We start from the raw sequence: 27,189 nt of genomic DNA, 5'->3' as shown, positions 1-27,189 counted from the left end.
CCGTATATTGAACCATCCCTGCATCCCTGGGATGAAACCTACTTGGTCAGGATGGATGATTGTTTTGATGTGTTCTTGGATTCGGTTAGCAAGAACTTCCTTTCCAGATTTTTAAAAGTTCATTTTTCCAATCTCAATTCTTAGATTCCACCCCTGAAAAAAATTTCATGCTTTTGTTTGTTTGATTTCTTAACATACATGTCCCTTTACACACATCACTGAAACGTCCCAGAGAGCACTTTCTTTACCACAACACTCCTGAGCGAGCATCCTTCAAATCCAGTTTTAATAGCTCCCTATAAGTAGATCATTCACTTATGCAGACTTTCGAGAAATGTTTCTATCCACACAAGCAGCTGATTTCTCATTAGAGTAAGTAGTGCCACACTTCTGTAAACAGGTAGAGAGGAGCATTGGGGGCTTCCCATGAAGAAAGAAAAGTGAAGACTTTTCCACTTTGCTTGAATTTTTTTTAATTTTGCTCTAATGTCTCACATTCCTAAGGTATGTGTGGTATACTTTCTTCTGTATGCTTAGTATGTTCCTTTAGATTCCAATGCAGAAGTCATTCCAGCTTCTGAGACTACTGCAAGGTTTAGCAAATCAATGTGTCTAAGATTTGGTAGTAGATAAAGTGATAGTAGTTGAACACTGAGCAAGAGGCAGTAAGAAACAGCAGGGATGGTGTTCAGAGGGGCAAAAGTTATCCACTCCGTGATGCTATAGCAAGAAGAATGGAAGTAGGCACACTATATCTGCATCTTTATTGAGTAGTTGCTAAGAATTCAAAAGGTCAGAGTGTTGTGTTTACCTTCTCATTAAATCTTCACAAAATCTCAAGCTTTGTACGTGAGGACACTGACTCAGTTCAAGTATCTTGCCTAAGGTTCTACTACAATGTAGCATATGTCTTCAAAGTGTATGTGATATTAATCACAGCACGTATTCTACACCAGGCAAAATTATAACCCTAGATGAGCTGTAGAACATGGGTAAGGCATGGCAGAGAAGTGCATTTGCTTATTCATGGGATTGCAGGAAGGTTGATCCTGGGCAGTTTAGTTCTGAAATGAGAGAGTAGACACAAGATATTTGGAGGAAATGCATCTTGGAGGGTCCTGATTGGGTTCCATGTTAAGATGTAATGTGGTCTGAGAAAAGATGCCGGTGTTATGAAGGGGAGGATGATATTGGGCAATGAGTTGCAATGAATTGCATTTAGGCAATTATTTTTGAGGACTATAAAAATGTACCAAGGTTGACATGAAGAAATATCGATAAAGACAGGGATCCAGGTCAGACATATGGGAACAGTTCAAAGATATAAATGTAATTCCTTCAATAAATATGCATTATATTTAGGAGCTATTAGATAGGGAGAGCCTATAAGAAATTCTCCAGGACTAAAAAGAGACGGGGGGAATCTTCATTGATTGCTGGGTCCAGGTCTGCTTGGGTAGCAGGCAATTGCAAACAGTTGAGAGAGTTACAGTGTGTTTTGATTTTTTTTTTTTTTTAGGTTTTTCGAGACAGGGTTTTGTTTTTTAAACATTTTGATTTAAAAATAATTATTTCAAAACATTGACTAGGGCTTGCAATTAGAAGAGAGGTGGGGACTAGGTCAGTAAGAAAAAAGTGTTAAAGATACATCAGTGAAGACGAAAATGAGAAAAGTTGCCAACTATGACCACCTTAGGAACACTGACATTTAGTGGAAGCTAAGGAATAGTTTGAGAACTGGAGTATGGTAGAGTAGAGAAGACAAGGAATTTATTTGAGAATTACAGAAAAGTCAAGATAAAATAAGACACATATGTGAGATTTTTAAATGACTCATGCAACTGTAAAATAGACATATGCCACACTTTTTATTTCTTTCCTTAATTGAAGAAAATAAACTAAAAAAAATTTTTTTTTTTTTACAAAAGCATCTAAAAGAACTGGGGAGGGGAGAAAGGATTGTGGATTTTCAGAGGGAAAACTAAGAAAGGGGATAACATTTGAAATGTAAATAAAGAAAATATCTAACAAATAATAATAATAAAGAGAAAGAGAAATCAAAGATAAAAAAAATTGGATCACGAGGTTCATCTATAGAGAAAAAAGAATGCTAACATGAATTGGTTAACTAATGCAAAACTGGTTTTGCAGCTTCAAAGCAATAGAATAACATCCTTTGTTACCCTCTTCCACCAGGCAGAAATTAGTTACACACCAGATTTATATCTCTATGGACATGTCTTATCTACTACCCCCCGTCCCCAGTTATCCTCAACTAACAAAATAGTAGATGCCTCAGTCAAAGTTAAATGAAGCATGGGCCCTGTAGAATGGACTTCAAAGAACCTACCAGACAGTTCCCAACCACACTGACAGGAGTCCCAGGGATCTTTCTGTCCATTTCTAAACCATTTGGGGGGTATTTTCCAATGCTTGGCTTCCTTTATGGCTCTGATATCAAACTCCTTGCTCTCTCCCCTGTACACTATGTCCCTACATCCAGTAATTTTTTTCCTCTAAAGAAATAAATCACAACTCTAATGTTTTGGAGAATGTACTTGGATACCTATATTTTGCCTGGGGGTTACTAATGTTTGTGTGGCAGAAAATGTAGAGAATTAGGAAAGGTGAACAATGGACAGCCCCAAGAATACTTATGGTAGCATATGTTTAGTACCATGGAGAAGGTTCCAGCTCATTATAGTAGATGGCCCACTGTCCATATTTCCACTAGCGCCTTCTGGTATGGCTTGGGGAGCATTTCTTAAATGTTTTCTCCTATGATGTACCCCACTTCTAGGAAGTCACTCACGATTTGCATGGATCCTCCTTATTAAACCATGCTATAGAAAAGTGAATTGTTTAGGACTGCCCAGCAATATGTGACAGGCAAAGGACTTGTCCATGAGTTTTTTTTTTTTAATACAGTCCAGATCCTATTCCAGTATAGATGCTTATATTCAACTCATGGATATTAATTTCAATTTGATGGATATTTATAAATAATTACACTGTTAGAGTAACAGCTCATGCTCTTGATTTTATTTCTAGTTTGTATAAGAGGAAGACAAATTAAGGATTAACAAAGTTAGTGTTTTGTATTTGTTAGTACATTTTTTTAAGGGAAAAGTCATCAACAAACTAGATGAAAATCCTGAAAAATGAGTATTGTAGAAGACAACTGGTCTTTCCATATCTCTGTCATTTGAGTGACTGGTGAGCCTTGGGTATGTATGGCAGGGTAGTCAGAGGTGGCTTATGACATTGAGAAGAGCCAAGGGGTGTTTCCTACTTGTTAGCATCTTCTGCTCTTGAGTTCAACTTGTTTCTTGAACTTTCGAGTATTTCAGGGTTTCTTGGAGGAAGAAATGCTTGTAATCTATATTTGGGGATTGTTCAGTAGATTTAATGAAATGTTGGGTAGGAACATTCATTGGGTAGGCCAGTCAATTGTGTATAACCTTTTGTCAGACTTGTGGGGAAAGTGACTCTTGCTTTACTTTTAGCAATGGGAAGTAGCTGTGGAGAACACTTTTTCCTGATATTCTTTAAAACATTTCATCCTAGAGGGCAGATAGAACTTTGTTGATCAGACTTACTTGAATATTAAAGTACATTAAAAAAAAACCTGGCCACTTATTCTGCAGATGTAGTATAGATAGGGATACATTTCACACGAGTTCAGCAAGTGATATTTTCAAGTATACTGAAGATGAACATGGTATCTGGGTAATTTTTGGTTTAAAAATTCCCCATCATAAGGAAGATGTACTTATTATTTGACAGAAATAATTCTTCCACATCTCCAAAGATATTATCATACCTGTATGTTCCAACACAGCTGTTGCATTTTTTTTACTAAAACACATGATGATGTATTTTTAATATTGCTGAGAATGAATGAAGAAAATTTGTAGTGTTTTCTACTCTTTGTAAAATTCAACATTAGAATTACTTGATACTGTCTTTCACCTTCCTGGTCTCTTCCTTTTTAAGGTGTTGGCATCTATGAATGATTGCAGTATTGTTCCTTAAGTGTTCGTGATGGTTCTGAGATTTGGTAATACAGAATTACAGAATGATATGAAATTATCTTTTTTTCTTCCCAGGTTTGGCACAGCTGACCTTTAAAAATATTAACTCTGTAAAGGCTAGCAACTGCAGCAGAGTTGTTCTTATTCCATGCTATGTCTCCAACATAGAGGCACAAGACATCAACGAATTATTCTTGAAGTGGAAATTTGGACAAGATATAATTCTTGTCTTTGATGGGCATGCAAACAAATCTACAACGTATACGTTTCCAAGTGCACAAATTTTCACCTCCGAATTTCTAAAAGGAAATGCATCTTTGACGTTGGCTAAGAATGAAGCTAAAGCAGGAAACTACACATGTGAAGTGACAGAACTGAGCAGGGAGGGGAAGCACACTGTGGAGCTAAAATATAGTGATGGTAAGTGACGCGCTTTGAATAGGACTTGTCTCTTTGTAGACACATCTCAAATAGTGATTGACCCTGGGGCCAAGTTTGGTGGTAGAATTAAAGGTAGAGGTTGTTAATTCTATTTTGAGGAGTGGGTTAATTGCCATCCAGAGTTTGTTGTGAAGCGTCTGTAGACTGCGCCATTTCCTCTTTGAGGAAATGTCATGAAACGTGTGAGGTATGCTAGGTAATGCCATCAGAGCTTGTGTGGATGTCAGGCTGGGGATGCAGCCCAGTTAAAGAAGTGTCTACAAGTTGTGCATGAGGACTTGTGTTTAGATCTCCAATGCCCAATAAAACCAAACTCTGGGCTTGGATCTGTATCCTCAGAGACAGCATGAGGATCAAGGTGGACACAGCTCTACCCCTAGAGCTTGTAGTGAGGTAGTCATGGACAATTACAGAACTCCAGGCTTACTAAGAGACTCATAAACTGGACATATGCATATGCACAGAAAACAGCTGGAGTTTGAATTGAGGAAAGCAGCAGCTAAGAAGATACCAATGCCATGACTGTGGTTTTATCTGTTTCCAAAACTATGTACCAAAATAGAGCTCTGTCCTTTATAAATTCTTAGTCTCGGGTAGACTATTACAGCATTGGAATTCAGACTAAAAAAAAAAAATAGGTTCCTAAAAATGCTTCCTTTTTCTATGTCCTGTTACAACTGATCTTACTGGAAAGGAGGGAAATGAGCTAAAAAACTATACTTGAAAAACAAATAACCTTGCTGCTCTTATCAAGTATTGATACAATATCTGTGATGGTTCCAGTGTGAAATGGGTAACTATATGCTCATGTATTTGACCAGTTGGTCCCTGGTTGGCAGCATAGTTTAGTTGGTGGCAGAACCTCTGAATAATACAGACTAACTGGGGAAAAATAGGGGGAGGTCTTGATTGTTGTACCTGCCTTTGGTTCTGGCCCTACACTCTACTTTCTGGTTTGCTGTCATGTAAAGCCCCATCCCCACCCAGTAAAACCATCCTTAACTGCCCTGTCTCCAGCACCTCACCTGCTTCCCCACAAAACTGAACTAATGAGAAACCTCCATTCCTTATGTTGCTTCTGTGTTATTCTATCTCAGCAGAAAGGAAACAGTGCAAGGCCTTTCTTCATTAAAGTAATCCTTTCTAGCTGATTTCCTCTTTTATTTTTTTCTTTACCATTAAAATTCACTTTGCACATTTATTGTATAGTTGTCAGAATTTTGACCCATTATTGGGCAATTTTATTTAGACTGCCTTCATGTATGTATTTATTTTTAAGAAGTTTCTACTGCATTGGGTTTCCATACTCTCCTTCAAATACCCCTTAATTTTAACTCTTTCCCTGTATTCCCTCCCACAATCCCCTTCTCCCCTTCCACCTGATCCTCACATTCCAGCCCCACCCCACCCCACCCCAACATATCCATCTATAACTGTCTATTCTATTTTACTTTCCTAGTGAGATGTTGTCCTTCTAGTACCTACCTTATACCTACCCTCTATGGTTCTATGGATTGTAGATTGGTTATCACTGACTTCACAGATGGTATCTATACATACACACAGACCATATTTATCATTCAGATTCTGGGATACCTCACTCAGGATGATTTTTCTAGTTCCATCCATTTGCCTGACAATTTCATGATGCTATTTTTAAAAAATAGTTGAGTACTGCTCCATTATGTAAATGCACCCCATTTTCTTTATCCATTCTTTTGTTGACCAACATCTAGGTTGTTTCCAATTTCTGACTACTATCAATAGAGCAGCAGTGAACATGTGTGAGTCTGTGTCTTTATGGTAAGATGAAGAATTACTAGGGTATACAGCCAAGAGTGGGATAGCTGGATATTGAGATAGATCCATTCTCATCTTCCTGTGGTGCCACCGCACTCCGGTTGAGTCAGCCTGTCAGGCAGGGATGCCTAAAAGCTGTTCATGAAGCAAAAAGAGTTTCATGGAAGCTCTCCTCCTGGAGTCTGGTATTCCCTTTAACCCATACATTAATTTTCCATTCCCGAGTTAGTCTAGTGTATAGATCCACGTGCTCTCTTTTTAGTATTATCCCATTATAAGTGCCTTTTAAGATTGAATTCTGACATANNNNANNNCTNNNGCCAGTGTTCCAACAGTCCTAGATCATCCTTGAGCAAGACCTTGGGCTTGGAATTCAGTACTGCCCCTGGTATTACACTATCTCTTTGAGTAAAAGTTAGGTCACTGCCCTTCACAGGAATCTACCATCACCAAGGAAGAAAGAAGTTTCTGACCATAGGAGAAACCAGAATAGATAGTTAGAATTATAGCTGAGTTACACCTATATACAGGAATTTACAATGGTTTAGGAAGTAGATCGGGCTGTCGTTTTAGAGTATTGCATTATTCATGAAATGGTTAGCTAGAACGGAACTCCCTAGTTAGAACCATGACTTGGGTGTGAAAGCCCTTGCCCTAGGAGTGAAAGGTTCTCACACCTGGCTTCTAAGACTATAGCTGACCTTAGATAGGGCTGACTTTGTCTCAGTTATTTTATTGCCCAGTTCCTGCCAGTCTTTGCGTTTTCATTCCTCTGTTCTGTGTAAGAGTCATTAAGCATCTGGTTACCTCATTTTGTACCTTGTGGGTATGTCACCCAACTTCCTTATTGTCTTCTGTATAAAAAGTCTGATGGTCGAGTTGTAAAAATACATTCAGATTCCACGCGACCTCTCCTGTGTCTGTCTGTCTGTCTGTCAATTCATCCTACGCTTTGTCCACCTGCAACTAGAGACCCGTTCCACGCAGACAAAGGGGCCCAGAGGGTCTGCGGCACTGTGGAATTGCCACACTGACTTGCATAGTGACTGCATGAGTTTGCATTTCTTCTAGAGATCTAGGAGTGATCCTCTTAATCCACATCCTCTCCAGCGTGACCTGTCACGTTTTTTGTTGACCTTAGTCATTCTGACAGGTATAAGATAAAATATCTAAGTAGTTTTATTTGCATTTCCCTGAGGGTTAATGATGTTGAAATTTTCTTTTAAGTGTTTCTCAGCCATTAAAGTCCTCTGCTGAGAATTTTCTGTTTAGTTCTTTGCCCCATTTTAAAACTTGGTTGTTCGCTTTCTTGATATCTAGTTTCTTGAGTTCTTTATATATTTTTGTATATTAGTCCTCTCTCAGATGTGTAATTGGTGAAAATCTTTCCCCATTATGTTGGCATAAACTTTGTTCAAATGATGGTGTTTCTGCCCTTGAACCTATCATCCCTGCAATCATGCAGTTTTCACCAGGTTTGCAGCACTGGACATGCATTTCCTTCTGTGGAGATGCTGTTTAATTTGATCAGAGATTATTTTGTTACCACCAGGATAGTCATACTATATTACCAGTGGGCATATCTTGCTTGACAGATGGGCATGGTAGCTTGAAAGATTTACAAATGAGCAAGACCACTGATGCCTTATTTCCCTCAACAGTCTGCACTCCACCAATTAGCGGTTTCAAAGGAGGAAGTGTCCCACTCAGTCTCATCTGGGTTCTCCTGTCTTTAACCAAGGTACGTGGCATCTTTAGAAATAAGGTCATATCATCTGGTTCTGGTGGGCAGCCAAGAGTAGAAACAACAGCATGTGCTATTTTAGGGAGCCTGTGGGACTTCCCCACATGATAATCCTAAGAAGGAATCCTATAATCCAGCACTGTGAAGTTTGTTTGATAAACGATGGCTTCTAGGAGGAACAATGTCCATCCACATAGGAAATCTCACTTGTATTTTTCTATCTGGAGTGAGTTTACAAAGCCTTAGGTTTCCAAATGGTGTTTCGTAGCTCCCTCACTTTACTTCATCACCCCCAATCTTTCTCCAAATACTCATCACTTCAACATTTCTACCCCAAATATTTCCTCTCTGCCTTTATGTCATCTATATTCTACTAAGCTGCAGCCCTCAAAATAGCCCCCTTCAAGGACTGCTTTCTACTTTATTGGCTTTGCAGATACTCTAAATTACATTGAAAGCTCTGTAGTTAGGACCCATGTATGAGAGTGACCATGTAGCTCTTGTCTCTCTGAGCCTGGGATACTTTATTCACTATAATATTTTCCAGTTCTTTTCACGTACCTTCACATTTCATAATTACATTTTTCTTTACAGCTAACTAGACTTCCACTGTGTATATGTGTCACATATTCATTAGTGAGTCATCTATGAATGACATCTAAGCTGGCCTTGCTTCCTAGCTATTCTAAATAGAGGCATAAAAAATATGAATGTGCAAGCATCTTTGTAGTAGAATATAGAGTTCTTTGGCTATATGCTCCATCATATGGTAGTTCTATTTGTATTCTTTGGGGAGAATCTTCATATCACGTTTCATAGTGTATGTACAGGTCTACACCCCCACCAACAGTGAATAGAAGTCCCCTTTGTCTCCAAACTTACTAGGATCTAATGCCACTTGACTCTTTGATAATAGTCATTTTGATTGGAGTGCGATAGAACCTTGAAGCGGTTTTAATTTGCATTTCCCTGATGGCCAAGGATGTTGAGCCATTTTGAAGTGTTCATTATCATACTCTGATGTATCTTGTTCTGAGCACTCTGCTTGGTGCTAGAATCCATTATTTTTAAGGTGTGTGTGTGTGTGTGTGTGTGTGTGTGTGATTATTTTTGCAGTTAGCCCTATATTCTAGATATTAATATAGTTGGTTGTATAAGTGGTCGGCACTTTCCCTCATTCTGCAGCCTGCATCTTTACTCAGTTGACAGTAGCTTCATTTGCTATACAGAACTTAGCATCATGATCTGTCACTTGTTGGCCTTATTCAGTGAGCTTCCTGGGTGCTATTAGAGTTCCTGCTTATAGATATCTGTGCCTTTGGCATAGTAAAGGGGAAGTCCTAGTTTTATTCAACATGAGATCCAGTTTTCCCAGCACTGTTTGCTGAAGAAGCTGTCTTTTCTCCAGTGTGCATCTTTTTTGAGGAATTTCCACAGTGTTTGCCTTGGCCTATACTCATAGCATTTAATAATAATAATAATAATAATAATGTAGTTGTAGTTGCATGAGTTTGTTTAAAAAGACATTCAAATAAGCTATAGGTATATAAAAATATTTAGCATAAATAATCATCAGGGAATTCATAATCAAAGCCACTATGAAATATTACTGCTCTTCTAGTTAGGGTGGTTGTTATCTAACTAACAAAGGCTACCATGGCTATGGCATAAAAGGAACCCTTAAAGCTGTCGCTAAACCCTAAAAACTGTTTAGGTTCCCCAAAATGTACAAGTAGATTTACCACCTTTCCCACCGATGCCAATAACAGCTAATCCTGTCAGATTGATGGGATTTAGAAAAGTGCTGGGCCCATCTGTGATTACATTCATAGGGATGCTTGATTTCATGGAAGATTCACCATACCTGTGTGTGAATCATCCATGGCTGGTGATGCTTAAAAACTGACTTCCTATACCCTATATCATTCAGCCATGCCTCCCTCTCCAAAGTTTCCACAGTCTCCCAAAACAGTGTTTGCCAACTGAGGCCCAAGTATGCATGAGCCTATAAGCCTATGAGTATGGTGAGTGAGGCATTCCCAATTCAAACTATGACATTTTCAGTGAACACTAAATTAATATGTTGAAACACTTTGAATGGATTGAGAGCTCGTTAGTCGGGCAAAATGGAAAGACCACACTAGGTAAAACTTAGAAACCTTGGACTTTATGCAAATTTTAAGAAGGCAGTGGTTACCAGATAGGGTAGAGTTAGGGCAGGGGAAATTTGTGCCAACTGTCACAAAAGCAAATAAGAAAAAAAGTACTGATATTCTATTACATAGTAGGTGATTTTAATGATAATATATTGTTCAGAAATCTTGAATATGTGAATAAGTGATGTTTAAGAGGCAGGTTAATTCATATTTGAGGACTATGCATAAATATGTAACTCAAAATGTTACATGACTAGCTATATGCATAATTTTCTGTCAGCTCGTCTTTCTTGCACTTATTTACAGTAAGGGGAGGGCAGGCTGGCTGTCCAATTACTTACTGTCCTTAGGGTCAGACTTTGTAAAAGCACATCATTGTTGCTTCAAGTAGATTTTTGAACTTTGCACACACAGGTCGTCAACATATAAACACACAACAATAATCATAGTTAATAGTTACCTAGCATATCATAAGAGCCAACCTTTGGAGGCTGCCTGCAGACATTCTCAGTTTTCACTGTTTCCTAAGACCAACAGATCACCAGATGATCTCCCCACACCCCATCCCCACACATCTCCTCTGAATCCCACAGGGGATCCCTCCTAATGTCCCTTCCCTGATTTGCCACTGCATCCCAGCTTCCAACACCTGCAGACATTTCTTGTGAACACACTAGCTGGGCAGACCAGTAAGAGAGGCAGCACAGAACCATCACACTCTCCAAAAATCTAGAGAGAAAACATAATCCAAGGAATAAAACACCCACTCAACAAAGAAAAGTCCAGAAATCCACACTTAGGCCTATAATTACCCAAAACCCAGATTCCTAGAAGCCAACTTAAAAACAAAATCAACAACACCCAAGGCAAGAAGTCTCAACCAGAGCACAGCTATTCTGTCACAACATGAGCTGAATATTTCAACATAGCTGAAGCACAAGAAAAAGACATTATGAAGACTTTAAAAACAGCTATAAAAATGATAGAGCTCCTTAAAGAGAAAACAATGCATTGCCTATAGAAATCCAGGAAAACGCAAACAATTATGAGTAAACCCCTCAAAGAAAACCAGGAAAACACAAAGCTGGACAATTGAAGGAAATTAATAAACTCCTTAAAGAAATGCAGGAAACTCTAAACAAACAGTTGAAAGAAACCAATAAAACTGTGCAAGACCTGAAAATGGAAATAGAAAAATAAAGGAAAGCACAATCTGAGGCTATTTGCGGGGTAGAAATTTAGGAACTTAAACAGTAACTACAGAAGCACATTCTATCAACAGAATATAAGAGAAGAAAAAAATCCCTGGCATTGATGATACCATAGAAGAAATGGCTACATTGGTCAAAAAAGTTGTTAAACCTAAAAATTTCCTGACACAAAACATCCAGGAAGTCTGGAACACATGAAAGGACGAAACCTACAGATAATAGGAATAGAGAAAGGAGAAGAGTTCCAGATTAAAGACCAGAAAATATTTTTAACAAAATCATAGATTTTCTAACCTAATGACAGAGATGCCCATGAACATACAAGAAGCTTACAGAACGCCAAATAGATTAGACCAGAAAAGAAAGTCCCCCTTGCCACATAGTAATCAAAACACTAAATATATAGAACAAAGAAAGAATATTTAAAAACTTCAAGGAAATAAGATCAAGTAGCACATAAAGACAAACTTATGAGAATTACACCAGACTTCTCAGTAAAGACTCTAAAAGCCAGAAGGGCAGGGACAGATGTATCTCATACTCTAAGAAACCAAAAATGCCAGCCCAGATTACAATTTCCTGCAAAACTTTTAATCACTGTATACTGGTGGAAAAAAGAAGATATTCCATAATAAAGTGAAATTTAAATAATAACTTTAAGTACAGACTTACAGAAGGTGTGAGAAGGAAAACTCCAACATGAAGAAGTTAACCACTACCATGAAAACTCAGCAAATAATCTCATACCAGCAAACCCAAAAGAAAGGAAGCACATACAGGTGTACACATACCACTACCACCATCACCACTGCCACCACTATCACCACCAACAACAACAATATAACTGGAATCAGCGATCATTCTTCATAGAGATCTCTCAATATAAATTATCTCAATTCTCCAATAAAAGGACACAGACTAACAGAGTGAATGAAAAAACAGAATCCACCTTTCTGCTACATCAAAGAAACACACCCCAACATTACTTATATGCTGGCATCGTCTGTGTCAGCAATTCTTGGTCTCTCAGACAGTCTTCAATTGGGTCCTCCTGCAAGAGATACCTTTCCGACTGTGCAGCCCCGGTGTTTATGCAGAGGTGGCCAGACTGTTTCTCCTACACTCAATAAAATACTTGTAAAAAGAATCCAGGAACACATCAAAAGGATTATCTACCATGATGAAGTAGACTTCATTCCAGAGACACAGGGATGGTTCAACATATGAAAAATCACTAAACATGAACTGTCATAAAATTAAACTGAAAGAAAAAAATATAAGATCATCTCATTAGATGCAGAATAGGCAGGGTTTTTTTTTTCAAAATCTGAAACCCCTTCATGATAAAAGTTCTGAAGAGATTAGGGATATAAGAGACATACTTAAACATAATAAAAACAATTTACAACAAGCCTATAGCCAACATTAAATAAAGTGGAGAGAAAGTCAAAGCAATTCCATTAAAATGAGAAACAAAACAATGTTGTCGTTTCTGTCAATATCTATTCAATATAGTACTTGAAGTTTTAGCTAGAGCAGTAAGACAACTGAAGGATATAGAGGGGATACAAATTGGTAAGGAAGTCAAAGTATCACTATTTGCAGATGATAGGTGACACTAAAGTGACCCTAAAATTCCACCTGAGAACTATAGCTGATAAGACTTTCAACAAAGTGATTGGTGCAAGATTAGCTCAAAACACACAAACAAACAAACAAACAAGATTAGCACACATATATACAAATGACAAATGAACTGAGAAAGAAATCAGGAAAACAACACCTTTCAGAGGAGCCTCAAATAATATAAAATATCTTGGGGTAACTGAAAGCAAGCAATCTAGAGACTGGTATGATAAAAGCTTTAAGTCTTTGAAGAAAGAAACTTAAGATATCCGAAGATGGAAAGATCTCCCATAGTCATAGGTTAGTAGAGTTAAAGTAGTAAAAATTGCCATTCTACCAAAAGAATTCTAGAGATTCAATGCAATCCTCATCAAAATTTCAACAAAACTCTGTAGAGACCTTGAAAGGACAATTCTCAACTTCATATGGAAACAAAAAACCCAGATAGCTAAAACGATCCTGAACAATAAAATAATTGATTTCAGATTTCAAGTTTGTATTACAGTGGTATAGTAATAAAAACCATTTGATATTGGCATAAAAACAGACACATTGATTAATGGAATTGAATTGAAGACCCAGACATAAATCCAAATATATGGACACTTGAGCATTTCTGAAGAAGCCAGAAATACACACTGGAAAATAGAAAGTATCTTCAAGAAATGATGCTGATTAAGCCAAACATCTGCATGTAGAAGAATGCAAATAGATCCATGTTTATCACCCTGCACAAAACTCAAGTACAAGTGAATCAAAGACCTAAACATAAAATCAGACGCCCTGAGCCAGATAGAAAGGAAAGTAGAGAATACCCTTCAGTGCATTGGCATAGAAGTTGACTTCCCTAAAAGAACACTGATAGTGCAGCAACTAAGATCAACAATCAATAACTGGGACCATATAAAACTGAAAAGCTTCTGTAAGGCAAAGGACTCTGTCAATTGGAGAAAGTGGCAGCCTACAAACATGACTCATCTTACAACCGCCACAACAGTACAATAAAATGATTCCTGATGATAGTCTGCTATACTCAGATCAGTGCCTTATCCAGTCATTGTCAGAGAGACTGTCCAGCAGTAGATGAGAACAAACACAGACACCCAGAACCAGACATTATAAGGAGAGAGAGAGAGAGAGAGAGAGAGAGAGAGAGAGAGAGAGAGAGAGAGAGAGAATTGGAGGTCTCCATCAAATCCCTCCCCTTAGAGCTCAGAAAATCTCATGGAAGAGGAGGAAGAAAGACTGTAATCGTCAGAGAGGGGATGGAGGACACCTGGAGAACAAGATTCTCTGAGTCAACTAAGCAGGGTACATATGAACTCAGAGTCTGGAGCTGCAGGCTCAGGGCCTACATGACTCCAGATAACACACACATACACACACACACACACACACACACACACACACACACACACACAAGCTTGTGGGATAGTGGACCATGTCAGGAAACTTGGTAATTGAGTAGATCCAAGACCCAGGCACCCACCTGAGATGGTAGGCATCTCCCTGCTCCCTACTAGACTCCTGGCCTCAAACTCGTGAGCATACTCCCCACATTGGTCACATAGCCCAAAACAGAGTTATCCCTGATAATGACATATCTAGAGGCCCTGAGGGTTTAGCCAATAAACTTCTATTCCCAGTCATTCCTCCTTGCAAAAGGTATTTAATCTTGGTCCACCCTGAGAAGTTGGTATGCACCCATTTTCCACAATGAACAATCAATACACAGTCTGGAACCAAGAACTCTCTCTTCCATCAAAACCACCATGGGGAATATGGAGAAGGCCTTCGCCTACAGAACCACAGCCTAAGTTTTCTGTAGAAGGACCCTCTGCACTCCCAGACAGCAACTGCCAAGGTAAGGACTTTCACCGATGAGCTAAGCTGGAGTTCGCCATTCCTCTGCCCCTGGGCTTATCTTTGGCCTCAGCCCTCCAATGCAGTTCCCACCTCCCTGCGGACCAGAGGTGCCTGAATGTCCAGGAGTTTGGGAGCCGCTGGCTCCTCATCACAGGCCCAGGGATCCCTCACTGCTGTCCGACTCCTCTGTGCGGTTTTCCAGCAGCTACCGCATGTCTGAGAGTAGGAGAATCCCAGCTTCAGCCTCCCACATCCTAGGTTGTGCTTTCCCATCCTGTGAATGGTGTTTCGGCACTTCGCTCAAGCCCAGCACCCAACAGCAGCAGCACAGGGTAAATGCAGTCAAGCCCTCCTCTTTCTGCCTGCCCAAGTGACATTTCCAACACTCCAGCGGCAAGATGACTCACAGACCCACAATAGCTATCATCTTGGTATTTTTATGGGACTCCTGACTGAAAACAAGAGTGTCTCTGACTCTTTTGCCTGCTCTTGGGACCCTTTTCCTCCTGCTGTGTAGTTATGTCCAACATTGATATAATTTTTGCTTCATCTTATATTTTATTTTGTTATATTTGGTTGTTATCGCTTAGAAACTTTTTTTTTTCTTTATGAGAGATAGAAATGGTGTGGATCTAGACGGGAGGGGAGGAAGGAGGGGCTGGGAGGGAGGAATGGAGCAAAGAGAAAAACTACAATCAGAATATATTATATGAGAAAAGAACCTATTTTCAATAAGAATGAAAAGCCAACCTTTGCTTTGAACCCTTTACATATATTATCCTTGTCACACCTCAGAGCTGTCTGTTTAGGGGTAGAGACAACCAGTGTCTTTCCTAGTTAAGGACAGTGACAAGCAGAGGTCACAGATGTGGTCTATCCTCACAGATTGTGAGCCAGAGTTAATGTCCAGGCCCAAACGTGTGAGGGCCTGTTCTCTGTAGCTGTGCTGCCCTTCTACACAACACAGGTCAGAAGGAAGGAAAAACATCCAAGTAACCAGAGCTTTGGCCATCTTAAATAAAATTTGTTGTTGTAAGAGTAAATCATATGTAAAATTTGTTTTGTATATAACTATATAAACTGTGGTCCCGGTTTTTAATTATTTTAATCTTCTAGGTATAGAGTAAAAATATATTTGAGACTGTTAATGGTCTTTAACTACTAACTATGATTTTTGTTTTGCTCTCTCCTCAGGCTCATGGTTTACTTTAAGTGAAAATATTCCCATTATTATTTTCCCATTTTTGACTGTACTTCTGTTCTGGGCACAGTTTGGTATTTTAAGTAAGTGTTTACTTCTAGCTTTCATTTATATTTGAGTGATAAAACTGCTATGTTAGAAGCACTAATATGAACTATTCTGTGTAATTCAGCTGCTCTAGGAAGTGTCATATTTTGATAAATAAGATGTACATTGTTTGAATAGTGATAGTGTTCACGAATTATACGTTGTCCTTGACATACTGCTACTGTTGAATTTATAAGAAGATGTTTTATTGTACTTTTAAAGTGCTTTTAAGGAGAATGCTGGTAATACTATTTAGACCACCTAAAACCCCTCTAGCACTGTTATACTAACAAATATAATTTTATTTGGTGAGCAGATGGTCAAAGGCTGAAATAGGGTAAAGACAGAGCCCCATGCTCTGGGGCCTGATACCAGTTCATTTTCCCAGTTAGCACTTTTCTGCAGACAAAGCCCTGTTTATTCTATGATGCAGCTCTCTGGTTCCCGCAGCAGCCAGAGGGGAATTGTGCTTTGTGATATTGCTTTGGACGCTATGTAAAAATCAAATCTCTGGGGGACAAAAATTCATGCTGTATCTTATTTCTATATGAACAGTTAAGAATTTTCATCACAAACTAATATCGTTTGAATATGAAATGTGGAGCATAGACCCATGTATTTGAGCAATGGATCCCCAGTTAGGGCAATATTTTTTTGGTAGTTTGAGGTGATTTACTTGGGATGGGAGTATTACCTGAGCAAAGTCCACTGGAGCTGGTAGTCTTTGATGTTCAGGGTTCTGTTCAACCTCTATTGCATTCTCCTTCATAAATGTCAATATGTCTGTATGTTCTCTAACCTCCCACTGCCTTCTCTTTACTGTGAGCATCCCTTGTCTTGTCAAGTTTCTTACCTGCTTTCAAAATTACGGATCAAATGCAGGTCCCCTTTTGTGAAGACCTAGGACACTGATGTCTGTATCTCCTCCTTCATGTTCGAGTCCAGGACTTGTACTTAACAGGCAAAATTATTTTATTGGAATGGATCCATAATCAATAAGTTCAGAGTCAGCTATATTTTTTTACAGTTTTATTTTTAAAAAGTTAATACAAGTCACCTTATATAATATAACATAGGGTGCAATCAAGAAAAAAATTATCTAGAAAAATTACTGGTATGTTCTTGTGACCTACAAACTTTTTCTGTATTGATTTTTATAGTTTTAGCTTAGTGGCTTGGATGTGGTTTAAATTTGTTGCCCAAAGGCTGTGGATTAGAGGCTTAATCATTGGAGTGCTGGGGGATCCATTAAGTGTGGTAAACCCATAAATGATGGTAATGTTTTTAAGTGATGGCGCCTGGAAGAGTTTCATGGCCCACTGGAGGTACAACCCTCAGGAGATTAGTAAGTGCCATATAAAACATTTTCAGGTGGCCATATCATACTGAAACATAGATTTTCTTTTAAATCATGGTTACTATGTAGTTTAATGATATTGATACATTTAATCTATTCACTTTACTAGAATAAAAGTCAAAGAAAACCAAAATTTTAAGTATTTTCCTCTGATTGCCATTGCTCATTAAATACCAAAAAGGAGACATTCGTGTGTTGAAATTATCAATAGAATTTCATTCAAAATGCCTTGTAGTTCTCTGCCTCTGAGTCTCACCTTAGGTAGCCTTTAACTCTGTGTGTGTGTGTGTGTGTCTGGGTACGTAAACTAATTTCTCACTTAACCATACAAAATGTCCAATAAAGAGGAAAAGAACATGTTATTAAGCCTGTTGTCTCAGAGAAAGTACAGACCCATGAGGATGGGCATGACACATGAGGGTGAGCCTATGTTAGGAGCAATGATTTCTGTTATTAATACTCTTGAACTCTGTGTGTGTGTCTATGTGTGTGTGGGGGGGGGTCTGTGTTTAACATCTTAGCTATATGTTCTGGGCATTTTCTTTCATTAGAATTTGTCCAGCAGCCGGGCATGGTGGTGCACACCTTTAATCCCAGCACTTGGGAGGCAGAGGCAGGCGAATTTCTGAGTTTGAGGCCAGCCTAGTCTACAAAGTGAGTTCCAGGACAGCCAGGGCTACACAGAGAAACCCTGTCTCAAAAAAACCAAAAAGAAAAAAAGAAAAAAAAAAAAGAAAAACGAAAAAAAGTATTTGACCAGCATATGATCGTCTCATTACTTGCTGTTCTTTTTCAAAACAAATTTCCTATATTTCTAGATTCCTTAGATTTCGTACAGTGTGGGGCTTGGTTCTTTTTTTTCTTATATTGCTGATTAATTGGTTACTGCTTATCAGTTTTGTGCAAATTGCTACAGTGTGCTCAGTCTGGAGTCACTTTGCTTGTCAGAGAATACTAACAATATCTAAGAGTGGCATATAACTGGGAGATATTACTGTGTGGAATTTAGGTATTCCGTTCAATGTTCTAATGTAGCAGACCTATCCTCACACACAAAGACTGACACTGGAAATTTAAAATGCCCCAATTAAGAAAACTGTTATAACTCGATCTGTAAAATAGATTAGAACTAAGTGCCACCCTCACACTCACATGCTATATGTATGTGTTGTCATGGTCCTACCTATCAATTACTTATAAGTGGAGTGGGTATCAGTTTTATTTAAGGGTTCCCTAATTTCCCGGAGTTGTTAATTTGTCTTTGCACCTTATATGTTACAGAAATACCTTTGTTTCTGTTTAAGTTTATATGATTATTTCTCTTTTTTTTTAAGTGCAAAAATATAAATCCAGCCCTGTGAATAAGAAAATTCTTATTTTATCTACTTCTGGACTATTGTTCACCATAGTTGTCACTGTTGGAGCCGCCCTTTATATCCCAGGTAAGGCTATGGTGTCAGAGGCTGATGTGAGGAAAATCCCGGAAGGGAATGTACTGATTCCTACAGATGTTGAGACAGACTGCAGCGGATGATGTGGCCTCAAAGAACAGAAAATTCCTCAAGGATCCGAACCCTCTCCCTATGCCTGAAACTGTGGTGTCCTCAGCATGGGCGAAGGGGCGCTATTCTACCTTCTGCCTCTTGTAACCTCCAATGTTTGCAGGAAATGTCTGGCTTGCTTAGCCTCTGGCAGAGTAGCTCCCATCTCTTCTGTTCCATCTTCTCCCTCAACCTGTTCTCTGTGCTCCATTTGTGTGTTTGTGTGTTGGCAATGCCATTGAAATTAAAGACACTCGTTTAACTCAGTTTAGGATCTTAATTCTAAGCCCTTAACTTTATTATATCTTTGTCATGTGAGCTAAGAAGTTTTGAGGACAGGATAAAGTAATGGTAATAGGATCATCATTCAGTCCACTATGGAGGCAATGCTCCCTGGCTAAAATGTGGAAATGGGAGTGAACCGGGAGCTATGTCTGTCTGAAGTGCTCCTTGCGGCTGAGAGGGAAAAGTGTGAGGGGGAAAGACAGGCAGGGAGATGGGAAGGAAAGCAAAGACCGGGCCTTAGCCTGGCAGACCATAGCATGCCATGGCCGTCTCTTGGGGACGCTGCGGCATGGGAGGATCTTTGGGACAGATTTGTTAATGATGTTTGTGTCCAGGCCCGGGGAGGTGAAGAAATCAGGAGACAAGGTGGAAGAGCAGCCGATTTGGCTTGGGATTGTTTCCCCCAAAATGCTGTCTTTGAAATGAAAGGTATTTAAAATCATGTTAGAAGAGCAAATGCTTAACTGGCTTAAACTTATGGTACTGAAGAAACACGGGTATCTGAATACTGAGAATGAGTGGATGGTGGAAGGCGAGGGCAGGTTTACCATCTGGAATTACGTAAGGCAGTTAAAGAGTTAAAGCCAAGTGAAGGTTTTCATGAGAGGAAACTCTGACATTAAGATTTAGGTTTATTCACTTTGGTCTGAAGCGATTGAAAAATGTTGAGTCACTGTAAATTTGGAAGAAAATATTTTCAACATTTCATAGTTTATGAGTGCAGTATCCAGGGCAATGAATTTAATAAATTCAGTACATTAACTTCTCGAGCAGTAGGAAAACACAGAGAAATAAATTTCTGTTTGTTAACAGGTAATTATTCAAAAAGGAAAGGCTATGGGCTTATTTTCTTCATTAGTCCTTCAGTGATACCCGTGTTTCTTCAGTACCATAAGTTTAAGCCAGGTAAGCGCTTGCTGTTCTAACCTGATTTTAAATACCTTTCATTTCAAAGACAGCATTTGGGGGAAAGCCCGTTATTCTTATTTTTTCTTTTTTAACTAATTTTTCTCAACCCTCCTCCAGTTCCTCCTCTCAGCACCTCCATATCCCCCACCACGTTCCTATCAAAATTCATGTCTTCTCATTTTTTAAAATTGATAGCCTACTAAGTGCACTCAGTGCTAGCCATATGTGCATGAATGTGAGGCCACCTACTGGAGCACTGGAAACCCACCATTGGCCATAGCCTCAAAAGAATCATTCTACCGCCTCACAGCAGTAACCAGTCACCAGTAACTCCTTAGTAAGGGTGGATCCTAGAAAACGCTTCTGCTATGTAGTCCAGAATTTTGACTGTCTTGATTGTCTGCTGGTCTGACACCGATAACCAGAGTGACTGTGAGTTCATAACAGTGATAGCCACATCATGTCCAGTAGACAGCAATTCATGGCAGCCTTTCTGAGCATCAGGCTCCAACATTTTTTCCAATCCTTCCATAAGGTTTATGGCCCTACTGGTTGGTGGTGGTAGGTGATAAAGATGACCCATGTAGGTCTGAGAACTCAATCTCTTCTTCTCACCTGACAGTTTCTCACTGCAGGGAAGAAACTTTCTGACAAAGGTAAAGAGCAATCCAGGTGTATAAAATCATCAGAAGGCAATTTGCCAGTGTGATCATTTAGTAAAATGGCAATAATAGTCTCTACCCTAAGAACTGTGAACACTCCAGCAATGGCTTTTTGACCAGTATTGTTATATCAAGCATGAAATGTCCTCCTGTTGACAAAGTCTCAAGTCCCATAACAGTTGTGCCACTAATGCACCAATAAGTACATCTTGCTAGGCCAGGTTGCTATGGTAGCATGCAGGATCTATACTGGAGATCACTGATGGCTTCTATACCCCAGAAATATGCATAGCACCTTGTGACACTATGAAAACTAGCCAGCAGAGGGGAAGTTTTCCATTTGTTTTGATACCGAATTTCATCAAATTTGGTTTATTGGAAATATTTTCCATGCTATTCTTAATGGCATTTCCCATAAGGATCATTTTTAATGTCATCTTAGATCTTCAATATATTTTTATTTTATAAAAAAGTGATTTTCAAAATCGAGAATTGACAAGTGGGACCTCATGAAACTACAAAGCTTCTGCAAGGCTAAAGACACCATCAATAAGACAAAAAAACCACCAACAGATTGGGAAAGGATCTTCACCTATCCTAAATCAGATAAGGGACTAATATCCAATATATATAAAGAACTCAAGAAGGTGGACTCCAGAAAGTCAAATAACCCCATTAAAAAATGGGGCTCAGAACTGAACATAGAATTCTCACCTGAGGAATACCGAATGGCAGAGAAACACCTGAAAAAATGTTCAACATCCTTAATCATCAGGGAAATGCAAATCAAAACAACCCTGAGATTCCACCTCACACCAGTCAGAATGGCTAAGATCAAAAATTCAGGTGACAGCAGATGCTGGCGAGGATGTGGAGAAAGAGGAACACTCCTCCATTGTTGGTGGGATTGCAAGCTTGTACAACCACTCTGGAAATCAGTCTGGCGGTTCCTCAGAAAATTGGACATAGTACTACCGGAGGATCCAGCAATACCTCTCCTGGGCATATATCCAGAAGATGTCCCAACCGGTAAGAAGGACACATGCTCCACTATGTTCATAGCAGCCCTATTTATAATAGCCAGAAGCTGGAAAGAACCCAGATGTCCCTCAACAGAGGAATGGATACAGAAATTATGGTACATTTACACAATGGAGTACTACTCAGCTATTAAAAAGAATGAATTTATGAAATTCCTAGCCAAATGGATGGACCTGGAGGGCATCATCTTGAGTGAAATAACACAATCACAAAAGAACTCACACAATATGTATTCACTGATAAGTGGATATTAGCCCAAAACTTAGGATACCCAAGATATAAGATACAATTTGATAAACGCATGAAACTCAAGAAGAATGAAGACCAAAGTGTGGACACTGTGCACCTTCTTAGAATTGGGAACAAAACACCCAGGGAAGAAGTTACAGAGACAAAGTTCGTAGTTGTGATGAAAGGATGGACCATTTAGAGACTGCCGTATCCAGGGATCCATCCCATAATCAGCTTCTAAACGCTGACACCATTACATACACTAGCAAGATTTTGCTGAAAGGACCCAAATATAGCTGTCTCTTGTGAGACGATGCCGGGGCCTAGCAAACACAGGAGTGGATGTTCACAGTCAGCTATTGGATGTATCACAGGGCTCCCAATGGAGAAGCTAGAGAAAGTACCCAAGGAGCTAAAGGGATCTGCAACCCTATTGTTGGAACAACATGATGTACTAACCAGAACCCCGGAGCTCTTGTCTCTAGCTGCATATGTATTGAAAGATGGCCTAGTCGGCCATCAATGGAAAGAGAGGCCCATTGGACTTGCAAACTTTATATGCCCCAATATAGGGGAATGCCAGNGCCAAAAGAATGGGAATGGGTGGGTAGGGAAGTGGGGGGCGCTATGGGGGACTTTTGGGATAGCATTGGAAATGTAATTGAGGAAAATATGTAATAAAAATATTAAAAATCAAAAAAATAAAAAAATAAAATATACATGCAAAGTGGATAATAAATAGTACTTCTCTGGTGTAAAAAAAAAGTGATTTTCATATATGCAACTGAAGTACCTCTCCTCTGACATACTTGAGACTAGAACAATTTTTCAGAGTTTGAGATATCTGAATAAACTGTGCCGTTCAAACAGCCATACTCAGGAAGACCAACATCCAGTATGCTCCAAAATGGGAAAATTTTGAATATCAACTTCAAGTTTTTGTGTTAGGAATGTTTGGCCTTCAATAGCTCGAGATTATCTTTACATTCTGAAGTACTGTCATGAACAGATTTTGAATATGCCATTTTCTCCAACATGCCTCTGCATCAACATGATTATTTCTATTAGACATGGTTACAAATCAAGAACACTGAGCACAGTTTTGTGTGCATGTGTCTTATTGTTGTTGTTGTTGGCAAATCTTAACACAAGTCTTAAGAAGGAAGTTGAATATCCAAAATATAAATCAGTATTCTTTTACACTTTAACCACTAGCATATTTTGTTGTTAATATTAAAAAGGCACATTTGGGCCAGTGAGATGGCTCATCAGTTAAAAGTGTGTGCCATCCAGGGTCTCTCTCTCTCTCTCTTGGATTGCTTTATATTGTAAAGTTTCCATTTTAAAAGCACAGATCCTCAAATTGCACAATAGAGTTGACCATGTCATGAGTAGTGACCATTCATGACGTAGGATGCCCAAAGACAGCCAAAGCAGCACTGGTTTAAGATTTACAGTTAAAAGTTTGAATCCTATTCAGAAGACAATGGCAGCAGGTGTCTTATCCGCTGCCTGGGTAATCTGGAGCCAAACTTGCTGGAAAGGGTAGGGGTCACTGGAAAGGTATCTGTCATTTGAAAACTTACAGTAGCCAGTCTTTGGTCATAGGATCTTGTTGTTGACTGTATACCAAAGGCAAACAGAAGTTACTGCTTCATTGTCATTCTCAATGTGCTTCTGCCACACCCGTTTCTTCCTCTTAGCTATCGGGAGGACCCTCCAGGCTGTGATCATGTTCACCATTGCTCAAGGACTGGGTGTTGTACTCACTCTGGCGGGACTATATCTCACTGCATCTGGTAAGAGTCATGGTTTTCTGGACTCTTGATTTATTTTTCTCTGGCAGAGCTCTTAATTTTCTTTATACATAAACTTCATTGTTTTAAAAATGAGGTTTAGGTTCATGACAAAGTTCAATGGCCATGGCACACTTTCTATAAACTGTGTCTCTTACATAATACTCTGCAGAGCTACATCTTCTTTACTAACACCAACCAGACAACTCACAACACATTGTTTTTCTTTCCTTCCTTTTTCCTTCCTTCCTTCCTTCCTTCCTTCCTTCCTTCCTTCCTTCCTTCCTTCCTTCCTTCCTTCCTCCTCCCGTTTGTTTGTTCGTTCGTTCGCTTGTTTTTTGTTTTGTTTTGTTTTGTTTTGTTTTTCTTAAGACAGGGTTTCTCTGTGTAGCCCTGGCTGTCCTGGAACTCACTCTGAAATCCAGGCTGGCCTCGAACTCAGAAATATACCTGCCTCTGCCTCCTAAGTGCTGGGATTAGAGACATTGCTTTTCTTTTTTCTTTCTTTTTTTTTTTTTCACATGAATGACCTTCATAATACTAAACAAGTCCAAGTCTTTTTTTTTTTAATTAGGTATTTTCTTATATGTATCAGAAGATGGCATAGTCAGCCATCAGTGGAAAGAGAGGCCCATTGGTCTTGCAAACTTTATATGCCTCAGTACAGGGACATTGTTTTTCTCATTGATGAGCTATTATTAAAGGACCACTATCTACAGATTACATTGTGAGTCCTTTGCCTATGGCAAATGCACATGAGATGTATTACTCACTGTGTTTATCGTATAGACTATCATTTTACCTTCACCGGTACACATCCCTTGTTCACTACCTGTTTATTTTTCTATCCTCACAGATCCCTGACAATGCTGATGTTTTTAGTATCTCTATTGATTGGCATTTTAGTATTTTTAAAGATTTGTTTATTTTATATATGTGAGTATACCATCACTATCCTCAGACACACCAGAAGAGGGGATCAGATACAATTACATATGGTTGAAAGCCACCATGTGGTTGCTGGGAAATGAACTCAGGACCTCTGGAAGAGCACTCAGTACACTTAACTGCTGAGCCATATCTAACAGTCCCTTTATGAATGTGTTTTATTTAGATACATTTGGCATGTAACCTTTTGACATAGTCTTCATTCACTTAGAAATGGACATCTGTGTTTTCTCCATGCTTTTCATGATTTCATACTTCACTACTGCCAAGTGCAGAATATTCGTGAGGACATAGAGCAGTACTTTTATTGATACACTCACCTAATGAGGAATATCCTGCTTGCTTTGAAATTTGTTGTAACTATAAACAGAACTGCTATAAACATACATGTTATTTTTCTATGGATGTACCTTATCAACTTCATTTGCATAAATACTGGATTAGTCCTGGCTAAGGATGTAGTTTTGTAACTGTTTGTATGAAAATATCTACAGCATTTTTGCATTGCCAGCACCAGCGAGTAACATTTCTTCACATGCTTCGCATTTTCTGGCTTAAGATTTTCTTTTTTGATATCATATTTCCTCCAGTGGGGATTATGCTTTTGATGCCGGTACAAGAATATTGCTTATACATACCTCATGAGTATCCTCTAGAAATACAAATTATTATGTCTAGATTCACAGAAGAACTTTAAAATTCGCCAGACTCAAATTGTTTGGGGATAGCATTTTCTAGTAGTCCTGATTTTTATGTTATACAAATGTGAGCTTTTTTCTTAAAACCATTTGGAATCATTTTGTTAACAGTTAATGATAATTAGCATGCATAAATTTTTATCTCTTGAACAATGATTACTTCCATTAAAATTTGATATCATTTATTTATTTCTATAAGCAGTTTGTTTGCATTTATAATATGCAATTTCTTTGTTTTTACAGACTGTGTACCAAAATATGGCCTCCTTCTAATTTCAGGTTTAGCCATAATAACTCTAGTGGAATTATTTGGACTAATTTATATGAAATGGCTTGGTAAGTCAGTCTTGTTTATGTAGCCTCTGCAAAGTATTTCAAATTCATAACTTGTAACAAACTTTAGCTGTTTCTTCTAATTTAGAGACACAGAAATGTATTACAGACAACATGACTATGGGATTGTGTTGCAATAAATATGTGAATATAGATGTGCTAACAGCATAAATACTGTAAATTCCACTCCTTCAATAGCAGGATTCCTGGGTCAAAGGGTATGCTAGTTTTCTTTACTGATTCGTTGAGGTGCCTATGTTTGTTATGCACACAGAAGTGATGTGGTATTGTAATATTTGGGCATATTATTGTAATGCTCAGTGTTTTTTGAGCTATTTAAGATACTCTGTAGTACAGTATGGATTTTGGTGGCCCACTTCTATATTTATGAAGAGACTCATATTTTGACATGAATGTGTTAAATCTATATACATCATTTTGTGTAATATAAACTCTTTTACTAATGATTGTTTCATTTAATGATCATGAACTGTCTTCCCATTTGTATGCAGGGCCTTTATTGATTTCTGTTACTCCATTATAACCTTCATTGAAGAAGTCTCTCATCTTCTGATTTTCAGACATTTTTATTCTGGAAATATTTCTAGACATTTTATTCTGGAGATATTTCTAGACATTTTTATTCTGAAAATACTGACAAGGACATAACATTTTGTTTTGTTTGGTTGGCTGGCTGTTGTTGGCTTTGTTTTTTGAGCAATGCAGTTGCTATATAAAATGGATATTGGGTTTTATATGTTTATTTTGCATCCTGCAACATTACTGAATTTGTTTATTCTAAGGAGTTTTAGTGGTATTTGTTTTTTTTATATATATACAAAAGCTTAGGGTTTGTACATTTGGAAATGATTTGGTAGCAATAGTGTAAACATGATGAGGCTGTAGGGAGGGGATATGGTTGTGGAGACAGAGTCCTTGAATTAGAAAGGTGGGGACAGAGGAAGCTTTAGATAAGAGCAGTAGAAGAAAGAGAAAGAGTGGACACATCTATTATTGAGTTAGAGGAATTAGTAGCCAAAGAATTGGGAAATACTAATTATCAAACACTAATCATAGCTGTAAATGAAATAAGAACCTCATCTTACCTGGAAATTAGCAAGAGAGAAGCTGGAACTTTTTTTTTTATTTTTAATATTTTTATTACATATTTTCCTCAATTACATTTCCAATGCTATCCCAAAAGTCCCCCATAGCGCCCCCC

General features: G+C 38.5%; 1 protein-coding gene across 3 annotated transcripts in view; it reads left to right on the top strand.

The window, feature by feature from the left end:
* Positions 1 to 27,189, top strand: part of LOC110311870 (leukocyte surface antigen CD47-like) — a 45,555-nt gene that overhangs the window by 10,571 nt on the left and 7,795 nt on the right. Inside the window, exons 2-7 of one of the 3 annotated variants that reach the window (XM_021185443.1) lie at positions 4,110 to 4,454; positions 16,073 to 16,162; positions 18,858 to 18,965; positions 20,163 to 20,255; positions 23,896 to 23,991; positions 25,914 to 25,970. In XM_021185443.1, coding sequence (XP_021041102.1) covers positions 4,110 to 4,454; positions 16,073 to 16,162; positions 18,858 to 18,965; positions 20,163 to 20,255; positions 23,896 to 23,991; positions 25,914 to 25,970 — 789 coding nt within the window. Of the gene's footprint in view, positions 1 to 4,109; positions 4,455 to 16,072; positions 16,163 to 18,857; positions 18,966 to 20,162; positions 20,256 to 23,895; positions 23,992 to 25,877; positions 25,971 to 27,189 lie in introns of all 3 variants that reach the window. The other 2 variants (XM_021185442.1, XM_021185445.1) reach the window with 2 other exon arrangements.

The sequence above is a fragment of the Mus caroli genome, chromosome 16, assembly GCF_900094665.2.
Source record: "Mus caroli chromosome 16, CAROLI_EIJ_v1.1, whole genome shotgun sequence".
NCBI classification, from domain to species: domain Eukaryota; kingdom Metazoa; phylum Chordata; class Mammalia; order Rodentia; family Muridae; genus Mus; species Mus caroli.
The sequence above is the reverse complement of the archived record's forward strand: the minus strand, read 5'-3'. Positions and strand labels throughout refer to the sequence as shown.